Source organism: Ostrinia nubilalis, chromosome 12 (assembly GCF_963855985.1).
Source record: "Ostrinia nubilalis chromosome 12, ilOstNubi1.1, whole genome shotgun sequence".
NCBI classification, from domain to species: domain Eukaryota; kingdom Metazoa; phylum Arthropoda; class Insecta; order Lepidoptera; family Crambidae; genus Ostrinia; species Ostrinia nubilalis.
This window is the reverse complement of record NC_087099.1, coordinates 11,502,416-11,521,524: the sequence shown is the minus strand read 5'-3', so window position 1 is coordinate 11,521,524 and position 19,109 is coordinate 11,502,416. Positions and strand designations below refer to the sequence as shown.

The following is a 19,109-nucleotide window of genomic DNA, read 5'->3' as shown; positions in this document are numbered from 1 at the left end:
AACCTAATTTTCCGAATCCCAACTATCCGAAAACTTTTTTTCCAAGAACTTAACTAGTATCCTAAAGCGAAAACCCACTGTCCGAAATTTCTCTGAAACTTATCGAAAGCCTGGTACTTACTGGTATGGCAAAACCTAACTTTCAGAAAAACTTAATTTAATGAACATCCAAAATTCCAAAAACCAAACTGGTCTCTGAAAACCTTTTGTCCAAATCCTAACTTTGAGAAAACCTAACCTGTATCCGAAAATCCAATTGTCCGAATCCTAACTTTAAACCTATTTCGCAAAAACCTAACTAACGCCAAAACCTAACTCTGAAAAATCTATTTTATTCAAAATCCATCATTCCCGAAACCAAACTGGTGTCGAAAAACCCATTTTCCGAAGTCTAACTTTCCGAAAACTTTTTTCCAAGAACTTAACTGGTATCCGAAAGCTCACTGTCTGAAACTTCTCTGAAACCTAACTTTTCGTAAACCTAACTGGTATGGCAAAACCTATCTTTCAGAAAAAATAATTTATCCAACATCCAAAATTCCAAAAACCAAACTGGTGTCCGAAAACCTATTTTCCGAATCCTAACTTTCCTAAAACTTTTCTTCCATAAACTTAACTGGTATCCGAAAACCAACTGTCCGAAACTTCTCTGAAACCTAACTGTTCGAAAACCTAACTGGTATGGCAAAACCTAACCTTCAGAAAACCTAGTTTTCCAACATCCTAAATTCCGAAAATCGAACTGGTGTCCGAAAACCTATTTTCTGAATGCTAACTTTGAGAAAACCTAACCGGTATCCGAAAATCCAATTGTCCGAAATCGAACTTAAAACCTAACCTAACAACTGAAACCTAACTAGTACGGCAAAACCTAACTTTCGGAAAACTTAGTTTTCCAACATCCCGAATTCCGAAAATCGAACTGGTGTCCGAAAACCTATTTTCCGAATCCTTCCTTTGAGAAAACCTAACCGGTATCCGAAAATACAATAGTCCGCAACCTAACTTTAAACCTACTTCGCAAAAATCTTAACAGATACGGCAAAACCTAACTTTCAGAAAAAATAATTTATCCAACACCCAAAATTCCAAAAACCAAACTGGTGTCCGAAAACCTATTTTCCGAATCCTAACTTTCCTAAAACTTTTCTTCCATAAACTTAACTGGTATCCGAAAACCAACTGTCCGAAACTTCTCTGAAACCTAACTGTTCGAAAACCTAACTGGTATGGCAAAACCTAACCTTCAGAAAACCTAGTTTTCCAACATCCGAAATTCCGAAAATCGAACTGGTGTCCGAAAACCTATTTTCTGAATGCTAACTTTGAGAAAACCTAACCGGTATCCGAAAATCCAATTGTTCTAAATCGAACTTAAAACCTAACCTATCCTAACAACTGAAACCTAACTAGTACGGCAAAACCTAACTTTCGGAAAACCTAGTTTTCCAACATCCCGAATTCCGAAAATCGAACTGGTGTCCGAAAACCTATTTTCCGAATCCTTACTCTGAGAAAACCTAACCGGTATCCGAAAATCCAATAGTCCGCAACCTAACTTTAAACCTACTTCGCAAAAATCTTAACAGATACGGCAAAACCTAACTTTCAGAAAAAATAATTTATTATCCAACATAAAAAATTTCTAAAATCAAACTGGTGTCCGAAAACCTATTTTCCGAATCCTAATTTTCCGTAAAATTTTTTTCCAAGAACTTAACTGGTATCCGAAAACCCACTGCTCGAAACTTCTCTGAAATCTAACTTTTCGAAAAAGTAACTGGCATGGCAAAACCTAACCTTCAGAAAAACTAATTTATCCCAAATTCCGAAAGCCAAACTGGTGTCCGAAAACCTATATTCCGAATCCTAATCTTTCCGATTTTTTTTTCCAAGAACCTGTATACGGAACTTTCCGAAACTTCTCTGAAACCCAACTTTTCTCAAACATAACTGGTATGGCAAAACCTAACCTTCAGAAAAACTTAATTTATTCAACATCCAAAATTTCGAAAATCCTAACCGGTATCCGAAAATCTAATTGTCCGAAACGGAACTTTAAACCTAACCTAACTGAAACCTAACTTTTCGAAAACCTATCTAATGTGCGAAAACGTAACTAGTTCGGCGAAACGTAATTTTCCGAAAACCTAGTTTATCCGACATCCAAAATTCCGAAAATCAAACTGGAGTCCGAAAAAGAGTTCCGAATCCAAACTTTGAGAAAACTTAAGTATCCGAAAATCCAATTGTCCGAAACCTAACTTTAAACCTACTTCGCAAAAACCTAACTGATACGCCAAAACCTAACTTTCTAAAAATCATTTTATTAAAAAACCGAATTTTTCGAAAACCTACTTGGTATGGCAAAACCTAACTTTCAGAAAAACTTATTTATTCAACACCAAAAATTCCGAAAACCAGTGTCCGAAAACCTATTTTCCGAAACCTAACTTTCCGTAAACTTTTTTCCAAGAACTTAACTGGTATCTGAAAACCAACTGGTATGGCAAAACCTAACCTTCTGAAAAACTAATTTATCCAACATCCGAAATTCCGAAAACCAAACTGGTGTCCGAAAACCTTTTTTCCGAATCCTAACTTGCCGAAAACTTTTTTTCCAATAACTTGTATCCGAAAACCCACTTTCCGAAACTTCTCTGAAACCTAACTTAGCGAAAACCTAACTAGTAGGTATGGCAAAACCTAACCTTTAATTTATCAAACATCTAAAATTCCGAAACCAATCTAGTCTCCGAAAACCTATTTTCTGAATCCTAACTTTGAGAAAACCTAACCGGTATCCAAAAATCTAAATTGTCCGAAACGGAACTTTAAACCTAACCTAACCTAACTGAAACCGACGTCAAAATGTATGGCCAAAATCCATAAAATGGCTTGATAACCGCTTATCGCGGCACGCATCTTGGGCCTACTAACTTCGAAACCTATCTAGTGTGCGAAAACCTACCTAGTTCGGCGAAACCTAACTTTTCGAAAAGAAGGTAAGGTTTTGCCATACCAGTTAGGGTATGGCAAAACCTTACCTTCAGAAAAACGAATTTATCCAACATCCAAAATTTCGAAACCAAACTGGTGTCCGAAAACCTATTTTCCGAACCCTAACTTTGAGAAAACCTAACCTGTATCCGAAAGTCCCATTGTCCGAAACCTAACTTAAAATCTACTTTGCAATTTTTTTTTTTTTTTTTTTTTTTTTTTTTTTTTTTATTATCAGACCATTATGATCCATACATTGTGTTAGTAACAATCTTATACTTAAAAAACTAGGTTAGTAGTAACATAAATCAGTCAAAAAACCGGTTTCTGGATCCATGCAAGTGAATATTAATCCAGTGCTTAAAGATGGGACACGATGGCCTATCTTTGATAACCGACAGGATGCTGTTGGCGCTTTCCCGTATCCTCGCAAGCATCGACGCCGTTCGTTTACGGATGATAGCGTAGAAGTCATCCACACGCGCTTCCGCGAACATAGTCGAAGCACTGCAGAACCTTGGTAGCCCCATCAGCATCCTGAAGGCATTGTTGTACTGAACCCTGAGAGCGTTATAGGTCTTTTGCGTGAAGTCACACCACAGACTGCAGGTGTAAAATGTTTGACAGAATGCCTTAAAGAGGGTAATTTTGACATCTCTTGTGCACCTGGCAAACCTGCGGGCGAGCATGTTGCATCGGACCGCCAACGCTCTCCTCTCTCGTTCAATGTCACAGTCATCCGATAGGTTTTCAGTGACAATGTGTCCAAGGTATTTGAATTGAGTTACTCTCTCCAGTTCTACATTGAGAAGTTTCACTGGAAGTTTTACCCCTTCATCTATCTTACGCGGTTTAGATTTTTTCATACAAATGTTTTTTCCCGCTAACTCCCGTTCCCGTAGGAATTTTGCAATATCCTGTTGTAACTTAGCTTTAAGTTTACTAAGGTACCTGCAGCATGCCAAATTTCAAGCGTCTAACTTAAGCGGTTTAGATTTTTCATACAGAAGGATTTTCCCGCTAATTCCCGTTCCCGTGGGAATTCCTGAGTACCTATACTATAACCCGCCCAGGAGTATGAAGAATAATTGTACCAAGTTTCGTTAAAATCCGTCGAGTAGTTTTTGTTTCTATAAGGAACATACAGACAGACATACAGACAGACAGACAGACAGACAGACAAAAATTTTGCTGATTGCATTTTTGGCATCAGTATCGATCACTAATCACCCCCTGATAGTTATTTTAAAAATATATTTCATGTACAGAATTGACCTCTCTACAGATTTATTATAAGTATAGATTAGACATTCCGAAAACTAAACTGGTATTGAAAAACCTATTTTCCGATCCGAAAACCCACTGTCCAAAACTCCTCTGAAACCTAACTTCTCGAAAATCTAACCGGTATGCCAAAACCTAACTGGTACGCCAAAATATAACTCTCCGAAAACCTAATTTAAAACCAACATTCTTAATTCCGAAAACCTAACGGGAATCCAAAATTCTGTCTGAAACTCCTCTGAAACCTAACTTTTCGAAAATCTAACTGGTAACGGCAAAACCTAACTTTCAGAAAGACATTTTCCAAGAACTTAACTGGTATCCGAAAACCGTGAACGTCAGAATGGCGGGTGTACTATGATCACAGAAATGAATAAAATAAATATAATTAATTAATACCTGAGGTGTACCTTGGTGTACCTTTAGTTATTTATTTTGTACTTCCCTAAGACGGGAACAATTACGATTACAAAATGAGCCGCCAACCTGATATCAGGTTGGCGGGTGTATGCTGAAATTGGACGAAACAAGTAAGTTATGGTATTCTAATATTTATCATTATTTAGTACCTGAGATGTACCTCACAAATATATTAATACGAACCAAATGCGACGAATAATTAATGAGAAAATCGATACCAAAAATTTGATATCCACCATTTTCTTGATGGCCACCATTTTTTATAAGAAGTTAGAAAGTTGATACTGACACAGATAATACATACCGCAGTATTTTTAAAGGGGAACTATAATATTTTATGTCACCAAAATTTATATTTGTCAAGTTGTATCACCAAATAATTAGATCTATCGCCACGAAATATTTTCGTTCTCAGATAAACAAATGTGTTCCCAGGTATGAATCACCAAATTAATGTTAATATATGTGTAAAATAAAACATGGATCAAACCACCAAAGAAATTGTAGTGCATTGATTGAATATAAACATCGTTCTCATAATAATAGTTAAGTTACTTAAATAATAGCTTTGTCCTCAAAATAGCAGATCTGTCACCAAATAAATCGATTTTCGATCCCAAACTGCGATTCCCTTTAAGGACATCATCCACGTTTCATATATTTTTGGTCCAAAATCAAAAGTGCCGGCCAACAAAAAAAAGTGCTGTATTCTGACAGAATACGTCTGCCTTAGCATTTGTTACTATGGCCCCAAAGCCGTAGCTCCACTGTGCGTCGAGTATTTGAGATCTAAAAGTCATCGACTATTCATACATTTTTTGTTCAAAATCAAGTGTCGGCCAATAAAAAAAAAGTGCTGTATTCTGACAGAATACGTCCGCCTTAGCATTTGTTACTATGGCACCAAAGCTGTAGCACCACTATGCGTCGAGTATTTGAGATCTAAAATTCATCGACGATTCATACATTTTTTGTTCAAAAATGTCGGCCAATAAAAAAAAAAGTGCTGTATTCTGACAGAATACGTCCGGCTTAGCATTTGTTACTATGACACCAAAGCTGTAGCACCACTGTGCGTCGTAGTATTTGAGATCAAAGTCAGTCGTTTCATATATTTTTAGAACTCAAATACTACGATGCACAGTGGTGCTACAGCTTTGGTGCCATAGTAATAAATGCTAAGGCGGATGTATTCTATCAGAATACAGCACTTTTATTTTTTGGCCGGCACTTTTGATTTTGGACCAAAATGGATGATGTCCTTTGTTATTTTGTCACCAATACAATGGTAACATTTTATTTCAATTTTGATTATTTCACGTAAACTATGTGTTTTATTTACTATCTGAATAATCGCCGGTTATTATGAATAATTACCGACAGTGATTATTTATAGCAGACACTTTCTGTTTTTATGACACGCACACTTGTGAATTTGCCAATACCATTAATTTGCTATTAGACGAAAAGAAGAAGAGAATAAAATTAGAAGAAGAAGACGATGTCCCGATTATTAGTTTCGATTGTTGCCACGTTGGACAACCTTATTTATGACATTTACAGGAGGCCGCTGCTATCTATCAATACTTTTTAGTTTAGCAAATTAATGGTTTTTTATATTGGCAAATTCACAAGTGTGCGTGTCATAAAAAACAGACTTTAAAAATACTACGCTATGTATTATCTGTGTCGGTATCAACTTTCGAACTTCTTATAAAAAATAGTGGCCATCAAGAAAATGGTGGATATCAAATTTTTCGTATCGATTTTCTCGTCAATTATTCGTCGCATTTGGTTCGTATTAATATATTTGTGAGGTGGTACTAAATAATGATAAATATTAGAATACCATAACTTACCTGTTTCGTCCAATTTCAGCATACACCCGCCAACCTGATATCAGGTTGGCGGCTCATTTTGTAATCGTAATTGTTCCCGTCTTAGGGAAGTACAAAATAAATAACTAAAGGTACACCAAGGTACACCTCAGGTATTAATTAATCATATTTATTTTATTCATTTCTGTGATCATACACCCGCCATTCTGACGTTCACCGAAAACCGACTGTCCGAAACACCTCTAAAATACGGCACAATTATAACTTTTCAAAAATCTATTCTTTTTAACATTCCGAAAACCAAATTGGTGTCGAGGCTTTTCGACACCAATTTTCCAAAAACCCACCGGGTCCGAAACCTAACCACACCTAGGCACCTTTTAGCCTTAAGATTCCGAAAAATGTAATAAATTTTCTTCTCATTATTCACATCATCGGGACATCGGGAATAAACGTTTGTTCCGGATGTAAGTAATCGATCCAGTCGGTTAGGTTGTCTCAGTAGCCCCTTCTGGCTTCGCATATCCCAGTAGCCCCCTGAGCGCAACTGGGATTTTTTGCGAGTGTAAAACTGAAATTTATAAATCCGAGACTCAGAATAGGCGAGGCAAGACCTACTAAAGGGGTAATAGCAAAAGATTTACATGGGATAATAATTGCCTTTTATGTTTAAGAAGGCACATTGGTTCATAGTTTGCTATTTGCTCGTTGGGAATAAACGGATGATCCTCATGATAGTTCATGGTGCGGTTTATTTTTTATCAGTGAAGGATCTCCAAAGCCATTGTTTCAGCAGAGACGTCATGTGTGCATTACTCAGCAAAAACTTCTTGTGGCCATTTTCATTGCCTACGCTTGTATTTTTTATTTTTTTTGCTTTGACTTTTTATTATAGTGTAATACACTGAATTCCATTTTGGTTTTCATGACCATTTTGGATTTTTAAAAACAAAAAGGATAACGGTTCAGGATTTTACGTTTTGGTAGTTTATTAGTCCGATGATCCATAATAATATCCTCGCAATCATCAAACTTCTTTTCAATTATTGCTGTACACACCACCTTTCTGGATGGGAATAGATTCACCTGATAATCAGATTAAATCCAACAAAAGTTTAAAGCTCTGGATTCTTGATTCCATACTATCTACGAGTCAAATGTCCGCGTAAACATTACCAACAATAAAATTTAAAATAAAAATCAAGTCTTAGAATTCACTTTATTTATTAAAATAAAATATACATACATAATAATAATGTATAGCCCGACCAGGAACATAAAAACCCTCGCCATGTTGCGGAAAACTAATGGTACTAATTTCTTTTAATGGCAACAGTAACTGAAAACTTCATTGACATGTCACCTTGCATGTCAGTCTATTGCTGTCAAAGTGTAAATAAACTTTATTTTAAATGTGCGCAATTGATTTTGTGAATTAAATTGCTAAAATATTTTTATAGTCGTGAAAGAAAAGTGGTTGACAATGTGTTAAAGTATTTGTCGAAGAGAAATACTAAGGGTTCGGACAATATTTTCATTGAATAATGTTTCCGACAAAGGTTGTCAAATTGACTGACATTTTTATCGTATAGTACAGTCCACTATGAAAATTAGCTGTGGTTTGTTTCAACTACCTATTTTAAAAAAATTTGTCACTTTCTAAGTCTTGAATTTTATGGAATTGGGAAAGAAGTACCGAGTTTGAAGCGTTCATGAGCAGACATTGCAGTTAAATATTCAAGTTCTGAATTTGATTATTGATGAATAATAAAATAAATCCTACTAGCTCGATTGATGGTTTCATTTAATTTATTTAAACCAGGTTACCTATAATGATATTTTGTCGTTAATTTATGAAAATATCAAATTAGCCCGTAATCCTGAATCCTGATACATAAAGTTAGCCTATTAATTTAACACAGGTACGACTGTACTCAGTGTTGCACTATCAAATGCAATTGACGCGCCTCTATGCCAGGGTTTTTATGTTCCTGGTCAGGCTATAGTACTTAAACGTTAAATTAAATATTTTATTATAAACACAAACTTACCTCATCTGAAAGGAACCTTGGTAGATCGAAAGGACCCCGAACATCCCCGACGTTCACCATGTAAATAAAATTCATGGATTAGAAATAAAAAAATGAAGGGAAAATAATATGATGTGACTGGGTGTGTGTAATGTATGATGTACTTTTTAAATTAAACGAGTGGACTTTTTTTCTAATTTAAAGACTAGTGAAATTTTTCATCCTACATCAAGTCTAGAGTAGGTACTCCTTCGGCTAGTGGAGCAGTGTCGGTAAGGTTGCAATGAGACATTTATTGATTTCGCACGGCGGAGCTACTTGTGTCGTAAAAGATTAACTCTTCTGTCTTTAATTCGAGACCAGTCATTTTGCATGACTCGAGACTACTTTCAGTCCTTTGATTCCTTTCTGACCTTTAGTGTCTTCATAAATCAATAGGAGGGAATGAATCTATAAAATGCTTAGGTAGGTATTGCTCCAAAATATTATGATGTTGATTATATGCCGTACTTTGTTTTCCAGTGAAAGTCCGAATCCGCAGCATTAACTTTTTTGATTCGATTTCATTTAAGAACTCTAGGACTCGTTCCCACAGAGATTCAATCACGGGTTCTCGTAGTCATGACTCGAATCTGTTTTCAGACTTGTGCTGGATTCGGACTCGAGTAGAAAAGAGCTCAAGTCCCATAATTATAGACTTCTTAATCTTTTACAACACTAAAGCTACCCCATCATGTCGCCATTAATTTAGGGTGTATCATGGACGATAGAAATAGATCTACCGCTAAAACTACGTTAGGGACCACGACCAAAGTACAATGCGCTCTAAGGTAAATACTATCCTGCATTGGGACAAAATAATGGCGAATAGCTGCTTATGTTATGAAATGTTATATTGATGAACTAAAAAAATATAAAAACAGGAGAAACTCAGTAAAGGGAGTAAGGTAACGCGATCCTAACATGATTTTAGTCTCCACGATAATTATTATCTTCCTGTGACATCCGTGTTTGTGTAGATTTAAATTGTAGCAGGCTACCTACCGAATGTGCATCTACACCGAGTGTTCTTTTTTTCAACTTTTAGTAAAAGAACAAAGGAAAGCGCAAGTGCGATAATAATACGAAGGTCACTTTCCTAGAATATCGACTCCCGATATTCTTCTATTTTTTTATTTTTAGTTATGCAAGTGAATTGCCAAACACAGACTAGCATACACTCTGAAGACCTGATAAAATGCAAAACAATCGACAAATGCCTGACCCTATGTCGATGCAAGATCGGCATGTTCTGTTTATTATACCTACGTATCGTCTCACCTTTGAAAACCCTGAAGAAACCCTATATCGATGCACGTGTCCTGTGTATCTCGTACCTACGTATCTCGTCCCGATGAAATTGCATATATTTTTTTTACGCTCTTCCGGATTTAATGCTCGTCCTGTTGCCATTTACTATGGTGTCCTAAACAATAATAATAAAAAGAAGTGCCAAAATCCATTGGCCACACTGGAATGACCAAGAAAGTAATGTAACTAGATCCAGTGCAGACCATTTTGTTGAATGCTACCTACAATCTCGATTCGTTGGTGCACGTCGAAATATCTAAACCTAGCTCAAAGTAGATATCAGTTGACCTTTGGCTCAAGTTACTTAAAACTTGTTTTATTATTATTTCGTATTAGTTACGAACAACACAATCTACCTATTTATTGGTGAACTCTGATGATTCATCTCCTGCAGCAACTGTTAAAATTAAAGTAACTGCTTGCTGTACATTGTAAACATTATGTAGGTATTATCACTTATTTAGGGCAACATCCGAGTCAGCAGAGGTCAATGGCGCGATTTGGTGGCAGACCGTTACTTTATGCGACTGTTGCCCTCATTTTAAAGTTAGCGGTTTGTGTACCGTAATTTCTTTTGTCTATTAGCTGATGTTTCGAGTTTCTTCTACACCACCAACCTATGCAAGCAACTGGTTCATATAAACCAGGAAACCCGCATCAAAATACACTAACTTACCATAATATGTGCCTATTTCACTATTTATAATCTTTTCCTGGAAAACCTATTATTTAAAAACATACTTTAATGTTTTTAAATTAGATATTCAAAACAAAATAGGGAAAATAACTAAGCCAAAAATATTATCTACTGATCTCAGTAGCACAAAATTTTATTCTTATCTAATAACCATAAATGTATGATAAAATAACTCAATAATAAGGATATGTCAACCATATCAGAACAAGTTCTTTTTGTTGTTGCAAATAACTGCAAGGTTGACTAATAATAAACTCAAAATAAAAAAGGTGTATGTACAGATCTAAAGAAACAACCCTACTGATTTTGTATTTAAATTTATTATACATTAATTTTAATTAAACCTACAAGTCAATAATTTCTAAGCCTATTTTTTCATATAACAGCTATTTGAGAACTTAATACTGAGTGAACTCTGGAAAATTAATGTTTCACCTCATATTATTATAGTCAACTTAAATCAGTTTAATCCACCTAGCTTCTATGAAGGGTTTTCTTACAGGAATTATCCTAAATTGTACTTAATTATTCGTAAAAAACGTAACTAATTCTCATATTACATCATCTAAGATCCTTAAAAAGTATGTCACGATAAGTACCTAAGTACTACAATAAATAGAAGACCAACTTACAAATCAGTACACATTTAAAAAATACTATGAATATTTTACTAAGAGTCAAGAGCTCCAGCTACATCTATGGTATCCTGACGGCGTCTCCTAGGTGGTCTCGCGGGCGGACCATGAGGTGTGTAACTAGTGCTCCGGAGCGTACTGCCTACACTAGCTCGGATAACTCTGCTTTACTAGTGTACTTAGCACGAAACCTAGAGATTGAAAAAACCTTTGATGAGTCATATACAATAAACACTAACAATAGAAAGGGCTACCACCATAGCATTAATCATCGGAACTATCCTCTACGAGATCAAGTAAATATCGTCCTATAATAAATTAATGCTATGTAGTGCGACCTAGTTAACAAATAACAGTAACATCTAAATTCCTATAGAGAAGGAAGAGTATAATGAAAATATTGTCTCACTATGGGAATGGTACGTTGTTTATGGGATGATAATACTTTAGTGTGAAATGTATGATGATGTTAAGGAGTTATACTTACGTTGTTTAGAATCTTCCGCCGCCACCTCGGTTGCCGCCCTGGCTGCCGCCGCCATAGCTACCGCCACCGTAGCCGCCGCCACCACCGCCACCGCCGCCACCCTGGTTCATGCTGTAGGGCTGGGCGCGGTTGTTGCCCCCATATTGCTGGTTCCTAGTCGGACCCCCGCTGTAGCTCTGTTGGCCATAGTTGCCAAACTCTTGGTTACCACCCCCCCATCCTCCGCGGCTGTTGCCGCCGCCGCCACCCCCGTAACCACCCCCTTGGTTACCACCCCAGCCTCCTCCACCCCCTTGGTTATTATCCCATGGGTTTGAGTTGTTGCCCCAACCGCCCTGGTTGTTTCCATAGCCACCTGAAAATATTAAAAATCATAAGTTAAAACCAGATCAATTAACAAGATATTATTATTACTCATTAACGAGTTTTTTTTGCTGATACATACCCTGGTTGCCCCAGCTATCATTTCTGCCTTGGCCTTGTCTTCCTCCCCTCTGTTCAGAACCATCCTTAGGGAGAGCTTTCTTGACATCCAATGGCTTTCCATTGATCTTGTGGGGGGCATTCACTAAAATAAAAACAAACAAACCATTAGACGAAAGTTATACTGAAAATTATAGTCGTAGGCAATTAAATATTGAAGAAAATGTTTGTCTGCTGACTTGCGTACCTAGTCTTCCATGGAAATGGTAAGAAAGGTATAGCTATGTCAGTAAATTAATATCCACAGTCAAGAGAAGCCAGCCGCGGACACATAACTTCCACTCTGGGGCAAAACTGTGGATTGAAAATATTTACTGATCAACAATGAATACTCACAACAAACTTTGTCAACAGGGTCGTAGTCATCGAATTCAACGAATCCGAATCCCCTCTTCTTGCCGGTCGCCTTGTCCGTGACCACACTGACGCTCTGAACTTGGCCGTAGTTCGAGAAGTATTCCCTAAGCTGCTCTTCATCATGGTCATCCTTGATGCCACCAATAAACAGTTTCTTCACTGTGGCACCAGCCTCAGGGTTTTTAATGTCTTGTCTGGCAACCGCGCGCTTAGTTTCGACAACACTGTAAAAGAAATTTTAAAATAAATACCACGAACCTTCTTCACTGCGTCATTAAGTGCCACGTGTTGTTTTTCGCGTGTTGATTAAAAACAGTTTAAAAGTTGAATTGTAGGCCCCACAGAAAATGCCACGTGTAGAAATGCCATGAGACATTCACCAAGCAGAGTCAAATATTATTTGCAGTATAAAACGATATGAAAGCAAGAGTTCACTTTCATATAGCTGGACTGCATTTACACGATAAAAAACGTAATTAAGATAAAATCTCACCGTCCGTCAATGCGATGCGGCCTGTTGTTCTGGGCATCATCCACCATGTGTGCCTTGGAATAAGTGATGAAGCCGAACCCACGGGATCTCTTGGTTTTCGGGTCCTTCATGACGACAACATCGACGATTTCTCCCCATTTCTCAAAATGGGATTTTAGAGACTCGTCGGTGGTGCGATAGTTCAACCCACCGATAAAGATTTTGCGGTGAACCTCGGGCTCATCCTGAAAGTAGGACGCTATGTGTCACAAGATGGCGGACGGCGTGGGATATTACGCCGCATGAATTCACACGGAAAAAGACATAATTCTATGAAATTACACCTTGTACGAAGTTTAACTTGCATTATTACACTATTTAGAGTAAATAAAGTTGGCTAGGAAACCATGCGGTAAAAATAGTAATGATTAGTGACATGAGTCACAAATTCACTATGTCAACAATAAAAATTAAATTTAACTTACAAAGCCATCATCTCCATTCTGCTGTGGCCTCATTTTGCTGAGAACACTTGAAGTTAAACTAAACTTAAAAAATTAACACTTTTTTTCAACACTGCTGAAGCGAACGGTGATACGCAAACGACCGTTCCCCGCTAGAGCCGCGCCAAAAAGAAAGACTGACAGAGCTACGACAGGAAATTGATTTGTTTCCAAGCGTGGCGGGTGAGGAGGGGCTGGGAGGGAGGAGCTTGCGGCAGGCGGGAGGGATAGTGTTGCCATATTTTGAAATAACGTAATTAAATAACGTTATTTTATATTATATAATTTTAATTTTGAAGATAAATAACAACCTTAAGAAGAACTATAAAAAAATTTGTAAATTGAAGTTTTAATCATTATTTAGATAACATTTTGTGTTAATTAATATTACGGTTAAAGTTTAAAGAGACTAGATTATTTTTCTGTGCAAAAGGATTTAAAAAAAAACTGGAAAAAAAGTGACGTGAGTGACGTGACATTTTGTTTGCGTTGCCGCTTTCGATTTTCATTTTATTTTATTTCAAAAATCCTCTGAAAATACTCTTTCAATCAGCAATTTATCATCAGCTAGCTAAAATAATTCAAAGTGACCAACATGAAACCTAGCGGTGGTGGCGGCGGTGATGAATATGTAAGTACGATACAGTTTTTAATTAATGTTGAATCTTGGGAACTTCCAAATATTTTTATGCCAAATATACATTGCAATTTACAGCTACAATCCTTTTAAAGTTTTATGGACTATTTTCCATAATGTACAGCGTGTTAAATCAAAGCAACACATACTTTTTGAATTGTATGTCACACACACACTATTTCCTTATCAATTGCAGGAGGAACCAGAGCACTTGAGGAAACTATTTATTGGCGGCCTAGACTACAGAACGAACGATGCATCCCTAAAGTCATTCTATGAGCAATGGGGTGAAATCGTGGATGTGGTGGTTATGAAGGACCCACAGACCAAAAGATCTAGAGGGTTTGGATTCATTACATACTCTAGAGCGCACATGGTGGACGATGCTCAAAACAACAGGCCGCATAAAATTGATGGAAGGTAAACCATTTTTATGCCTGATTAATTTATTTTAAGCCTTTTTAAGGCAGTGGGAATATAATTTCCCACCATTAAGGTATAAAAACCACAAAATATTTGAATATGTTACTCTAAGGTCAGGTCAAGGTAAAAATCACAACTTCCTGTAATCATAAGACACATGAGCAAAAGTATGGAATCACCCTATTTGTTCTGAGCAATAAGAACTAAATGTCTAATAGATAATAGAAGATTAATAAAAATGGTACCATACTTTTGCTCGTAAGTATTCATAAGTAAGCACTTAGCTACATCTCTTATCACAGAGTGGTGGAGCCAAAAAGGGCAGTTCCAAGGGAGGAAATCAACAGGCCTGACGCCAGTGCAACGGTGAAGAAACTCTTTGTTGGTGGGCTCAAACAAGAAGTGGAAGAAGAGGACCTGAAAGAGTACTTCAGCTCGTACGGAAATATTGTCTCTGTGAGCCTCGTCACGGAGAAAGACACTGGCAAGAAGAGGGGCTTTGGATTTGTGGAGTTTGACGACTATGATCCTGTTGATAGAATATGTTGTAAGTTGTGGCTAAAGCAGATCCTAATTCACGAATAGCGTTTCACGATTATAACTTTAAAAGAAGAAATCACGAATATTTTTCCTGACATGTAAAGTTGAAACTATTGATCAAATGTAAAAACAAAACATCATTAAAGCCTAGTTCTACTAATTCTATCTGATGCTTACTAGGTACTAACTTTTCATCAGAATTTTTCTGTTGATGTATAATATTCATGACATCAACATCAACAAGTTTCCTAGCAATGAAAACAAATGAAACACTTGACCAAGTGACATCTCAAAACTTGTTTTACAGTGCAACAGAACCACAAAGTAAAAGGCAACCGTCTGGACGTGAAGAAGGCTCTCTCTAAGTCGGAGATGTCTGGTCCCGGAGGCGGCGGCGGCGGCGGCAGGCGCGGAGGCCGCGGCGGCGGTGGCGGCGGCGGCTGGGGACGACAGAACCAGCAGGATTGGGGGAACAATGGTGAGGAGTTGCTGATACTTGTTACCTTAGCGGGCGGGGAATATAGGGCAAGCTAGATTGGTACAATGGGAGAAAATGGTAGGGGGATAGATAATACTTGTTATCAGGCAGGCAATGTAGAAAAAGTTATACTTATTGGGATTATTATAATAATAACAAAGCCTTGAAATTTTAGATGTCCCAAGTAATTTGCTCTACACCCTTCAAAAAGCCTCGATACTGAATACCTGCCGCATCACACGTAAATTTTTATCCTCCGGTTCCACAGCACTGCGCCCTATGATGCTTGGCTGAGGCCCGCATCGTAGGTTAAGTACACCCATCTTTAAGGTGGAGAAAGATATAATCTTAAAAATATAAATAATAATAATAATATAAGCCTTTATTCAGACATACAGAGTTTAAAATTGATTGAGTTTAATATTATTCTAATTGACACTTGTCTGTGTGCCTTTTTTGGCAAAGGCCTCCTCCAACTGTTTCCACTCTCCTCTCCACGGGATTATTATAGTGCTCTGAAATGGGCCATACTATTAAAGATTCTGTATTTACCCAACTGCGAGAGAAGGCGGGTTATCTTTGTAACACTGAGGTCTAAGAGAAAACCTCCAAAGCTGCAATAAGGTTATTTTTAACTAAATTATTTTTTATCAGGTTAAAGGAAAGTGAGACTGTTTAAAATACATGGGAAAATATTTAATTATCTTGAAAATTTTACTCACTACCCTGAGAAATTAGACACAATTGAAATTCTATTAAAACTTTCTGCTCTTATCATAAATGCCTTACATGAGTAATAATGCAACTATTGTTATAACTGATAAAGCAATACTAATACATTGTATTCATTAAAGTAGGCATAGAAAAAAAAACACATATTAATAGCAATAACCGTACTAATGACAATTCAATTTTAGATGGCGGTTACAATACAGGGTACGGGCAAGGCGGATGGGGCAACCCTAGTCCTTGGGATACGAGCAACCAGGCCGCTGGCAACTGGGGCAACCAGGGCTACGGAGACCAGAGCGGCTGGGGCCAGCAGCCCAACAGCTTCGGGGGCGGCTACCAGCAGAGCTACAGCGGTGGGCCTATGCGCGCTAACTATAACACTCAACGGGCTCAACCATACAATTCTGGTATGTAACATTAGATTTACGTTATTGATTGTGTTGTATGATGTTGATTTTACAATCTTTATCTTAGTTGTCACAGTTAGGATGTAACAAAGTAGTTCTGGACATAACTAAAAAACTCCTCTGTGGGAAACCGCTTTAATTTTAATCAACAATCGAATGCTACAATTCGATAAACAATACCAACTAGATTTCGGGTCAGCGCAAAAATTACGTCTCGGAAAATAAGAGTCAAGAGAGTCTGCTAACAATGCATGTTACTGACAAACATCGAGTAAGTTGACGTACTTGACAGCGCTGCATAGCGTAAGAAAAGACGTCCACCCACAAGGTGGACTGATGACTTCATGGAGGCGTTATATGCAGGGTAATCTGGAAATCATTTATGCTGATAGAAAAAGTTTATTAACTCTTCCTATAACTTCTTTTCTTCAGGCGGAGGCAGCGGCGGTTACTCGACTGGCAATAACGCAGCCAATACTGGCTATAACAACATGGGCAACGCGGCCGGCGGCAGCCAACGTGGCGGCCGGTTCTAATCCGCCACCGGGACCATCTTGTAAGTACTCTTTTTTGTATATATTTTTTTTATTTTCATCTATATTCTGTGATGAGGGCTACTGTCCTTTATTAAAATGTGGAGTAGATAAAAATGACAACTACACTACTTTGGTTTTGATTTCACTCAGGAAAAACTTACAACAGATCTAATTAGCAGCTTATGAGCCTTGTACATTAAGAAATCATAGGACATTTAACAATTTGCAAGTCCTATTAGAAAGTTGAGAGTCATCTTCGATTTTCATGATAATGGTAGCAAACTCACTGGTTATCAAAAAATGTTTTGCAAACAATACCTATTGATATTATGCTCCTTTGTGTACGAAAATAAAGGCTATTTTTATTTCTTTACTAAGGACAGTAGCCCTCATCACATTTTTTTCGCCTGCAAGGCATCAAGCGAACGTTTTCAGATGGCATTCATACATGTACACTTATACTTACAAATTATTTTTCAATGTGTAGGTCTCAAGTTGCTTAGTTGAAGCTAGGCAGGCAGACGGTAGTTAGTGGTGGGAGGTAGGCCGAGCTAGACTGTGAGGGACAAGTGGACTTAGTGAAGCGGCAAACGTAGCCATTTTACAATTTTTTTCACCTACAATTGAGGTTTGTCACATAAGGTATTGTAGGCATAGATTCATATCTCTTATGATTTTTAGTCGTTAGCACACAAATCACAGTTTTTACATTTGAAGTCACAATAATATTTTGCACGGACCTGTTATGACCATTCAGTAAGTTTAATTTATTACTTTTAAATAATTGTTTGCAATAAGTCCTTTGTAAAAGCTGTGGCTTACAGGCAATATTTGCGTTCTTAGATGTAAGAAGAGATATAATTGTTCATCTTGGATGAATATTATTGTTTTTAATTTTCAAATTTATTCTATTGATAGCTATAACATTCCAAAATCTATTGAATGGAGGAAGGAGGTGATATCAGGAAATAACTTTTACTTATAAAAATATATATTAAGTAACGTAAACACCAATATAGCTATCTGAATTAGCATGTAACTATCTCGATGTTAGACATAGGAACATACTACTTTTTTTGATTTATTATTCGTTATTGTGTATGACACATAGATGGTGTGTTTTCGTGGACTACCATTAAAAATGGTTAACAAAAAAATTAACACCTTGATTATGATTGTTTTCACTTGTAAGTTTTAAAATTGTTGTATTCTTTAACGTTTATGTGTTTTACATAGTTTAGTATTATTGTAAGGTGTGGAGATGAAATTATTTTTGTTCAATATATGTGTGCTTTAAAAATTAAATAATTACTATAATATTTTCCATGGACTCTTCTTAACGTGGACGAGACATCCCGGTGGAAAAGGCCATGGTAAGTTGACTGTGTCCAAAATAAACATATAAAACGAATAATCATCTTTTATTTCCAAACATTATCTTAATAACCCCTTACACAACAATAGGTATATTATAGCTAATTATTTTTTACATTATAATACATTTAAAATTACTTATCTAATAGATATCAAACTAATAGCATCTAACGATAAGTACTTAACTAATCGTCGACGATTTGTTAATGTAGACGATTATTATCCATTTGACGTCACATTTTATTCAAATTAATTTTTGACTAGAGAACATACAAGTTTTAAACTGTACTAAAAAAACAAGACTGATGAATTTTTAACGTCTCGTATTTTTTTAAATCCAGATACATATTTGCCAATTACTTAAATTTGACATAATGTACAAGTTGTACAACAACTATAATACATTTTCCTGCAAGTATTACATTA

General features: G+C 36.7%; 2 protein-coding genes across 2 annotated transcripts; one reads left to right on the top strand and one right to left on the bottom strand.

Annotated features, from left to right (window-relative positions):
- Window positions 1-11,264: 11,264 nt before the first annotated feature.
- Window positions 11,265-13,665, bottom strand: LOC135076945 (heterogeneous nuclear ribonucleoprotein 87F-like). Its single transcript, XM_063971466.1, has 6 exons — window positions 13,539-13,665; window positions 13,075-13,298; window positions 12,561-12,805; window positions 12,187-12,309; window positions 11,742-12,096; window positions 11,265-11,445 (listed from the first exon to the last, which is right to left on the bottom strand). Exons 1-5 carry the CDS (start codon window positions 13,569-13,571, stop codon window positions 11,747-11,749), a joined length of 975 nt encoding a protein of 324 aa, XP_063827536.1. The 5' UTR covers window positions 13,572-13,665; the 3' UTR covers window positions 11,265-11,445; window positions 11,742-11,746.
- A 334-nt stretch (window positions 13,666-13,999) lies between these two features.
- On the top strand, window positions 14,000-18,723 carry LOC135076944 (heterogeneous nuclear ribonucleoprotein A1, A2/B1 homolog). The gene is made up of 7 exons (XM_063971465.1): window positions 14,000-14,187; window positions 14,390-14,613; window positions 14,919-15,163; window positions 15,464-15,634; window positions 16,552-16,773; window positions 17,206-17,329; window positions 17,797-18,723. Exons 1-6 carry the CDS (start codon window positions 14,152-14,154, stop codon window positions 17,307-17,309), a joined length of 1,002 nt encoding a protein of 333 aa, XP_063827535.1. The 5' UTR covers window positions 14,000-14,151; the 3' UTR covers window positions 17,310-17,329; window positions 17,797-18,723.
- The last annotated feature ends 386 nt before the right edge of the window (window positions 18,724-19,109 follow it).

Coding starts and splice junctions, on each gene's coding strand:
- LOC135076944 (XM_063971465.1), top strand. CDS start 14,152: ATGAAACCTAGCGGTGGTGGCGGCGGTGATGAATAT. Junction 14,188..14,389: donor GTGGCGGCGGTGATGAATAT/GTAAGTACGATA, acceptor TATCAATTGCAG/GAGGAACCAGAGCACTTGAG. Junction 15,635..16,551: donor GCAGGATTGGGGGAACAATG/GTGAGGAGTTGC, acceptor ATTCAATTTTAG/ATGGCGGTTACAATACAGGG.
- LOC135076945 (XM_063971466.1), bottom strand. CDS start 13,571: ATGAGGCCACAGCAGAATGGAGATGATGGCTTT. Junction 12,310..12,560: donor CCCTGTTGACAAAGTTTGTT/GTGAGTATTCAT, acceptor TTTTTATTTTAG/TGAATGCCCCCCACAAGATC. Junction 12,097..12,186: donor TGATAGCTGGGGCAACCAGG/GTATGTATCAGC, acceptor TAATATTTTCAG/GTGGCTATGGAAACAACCAG.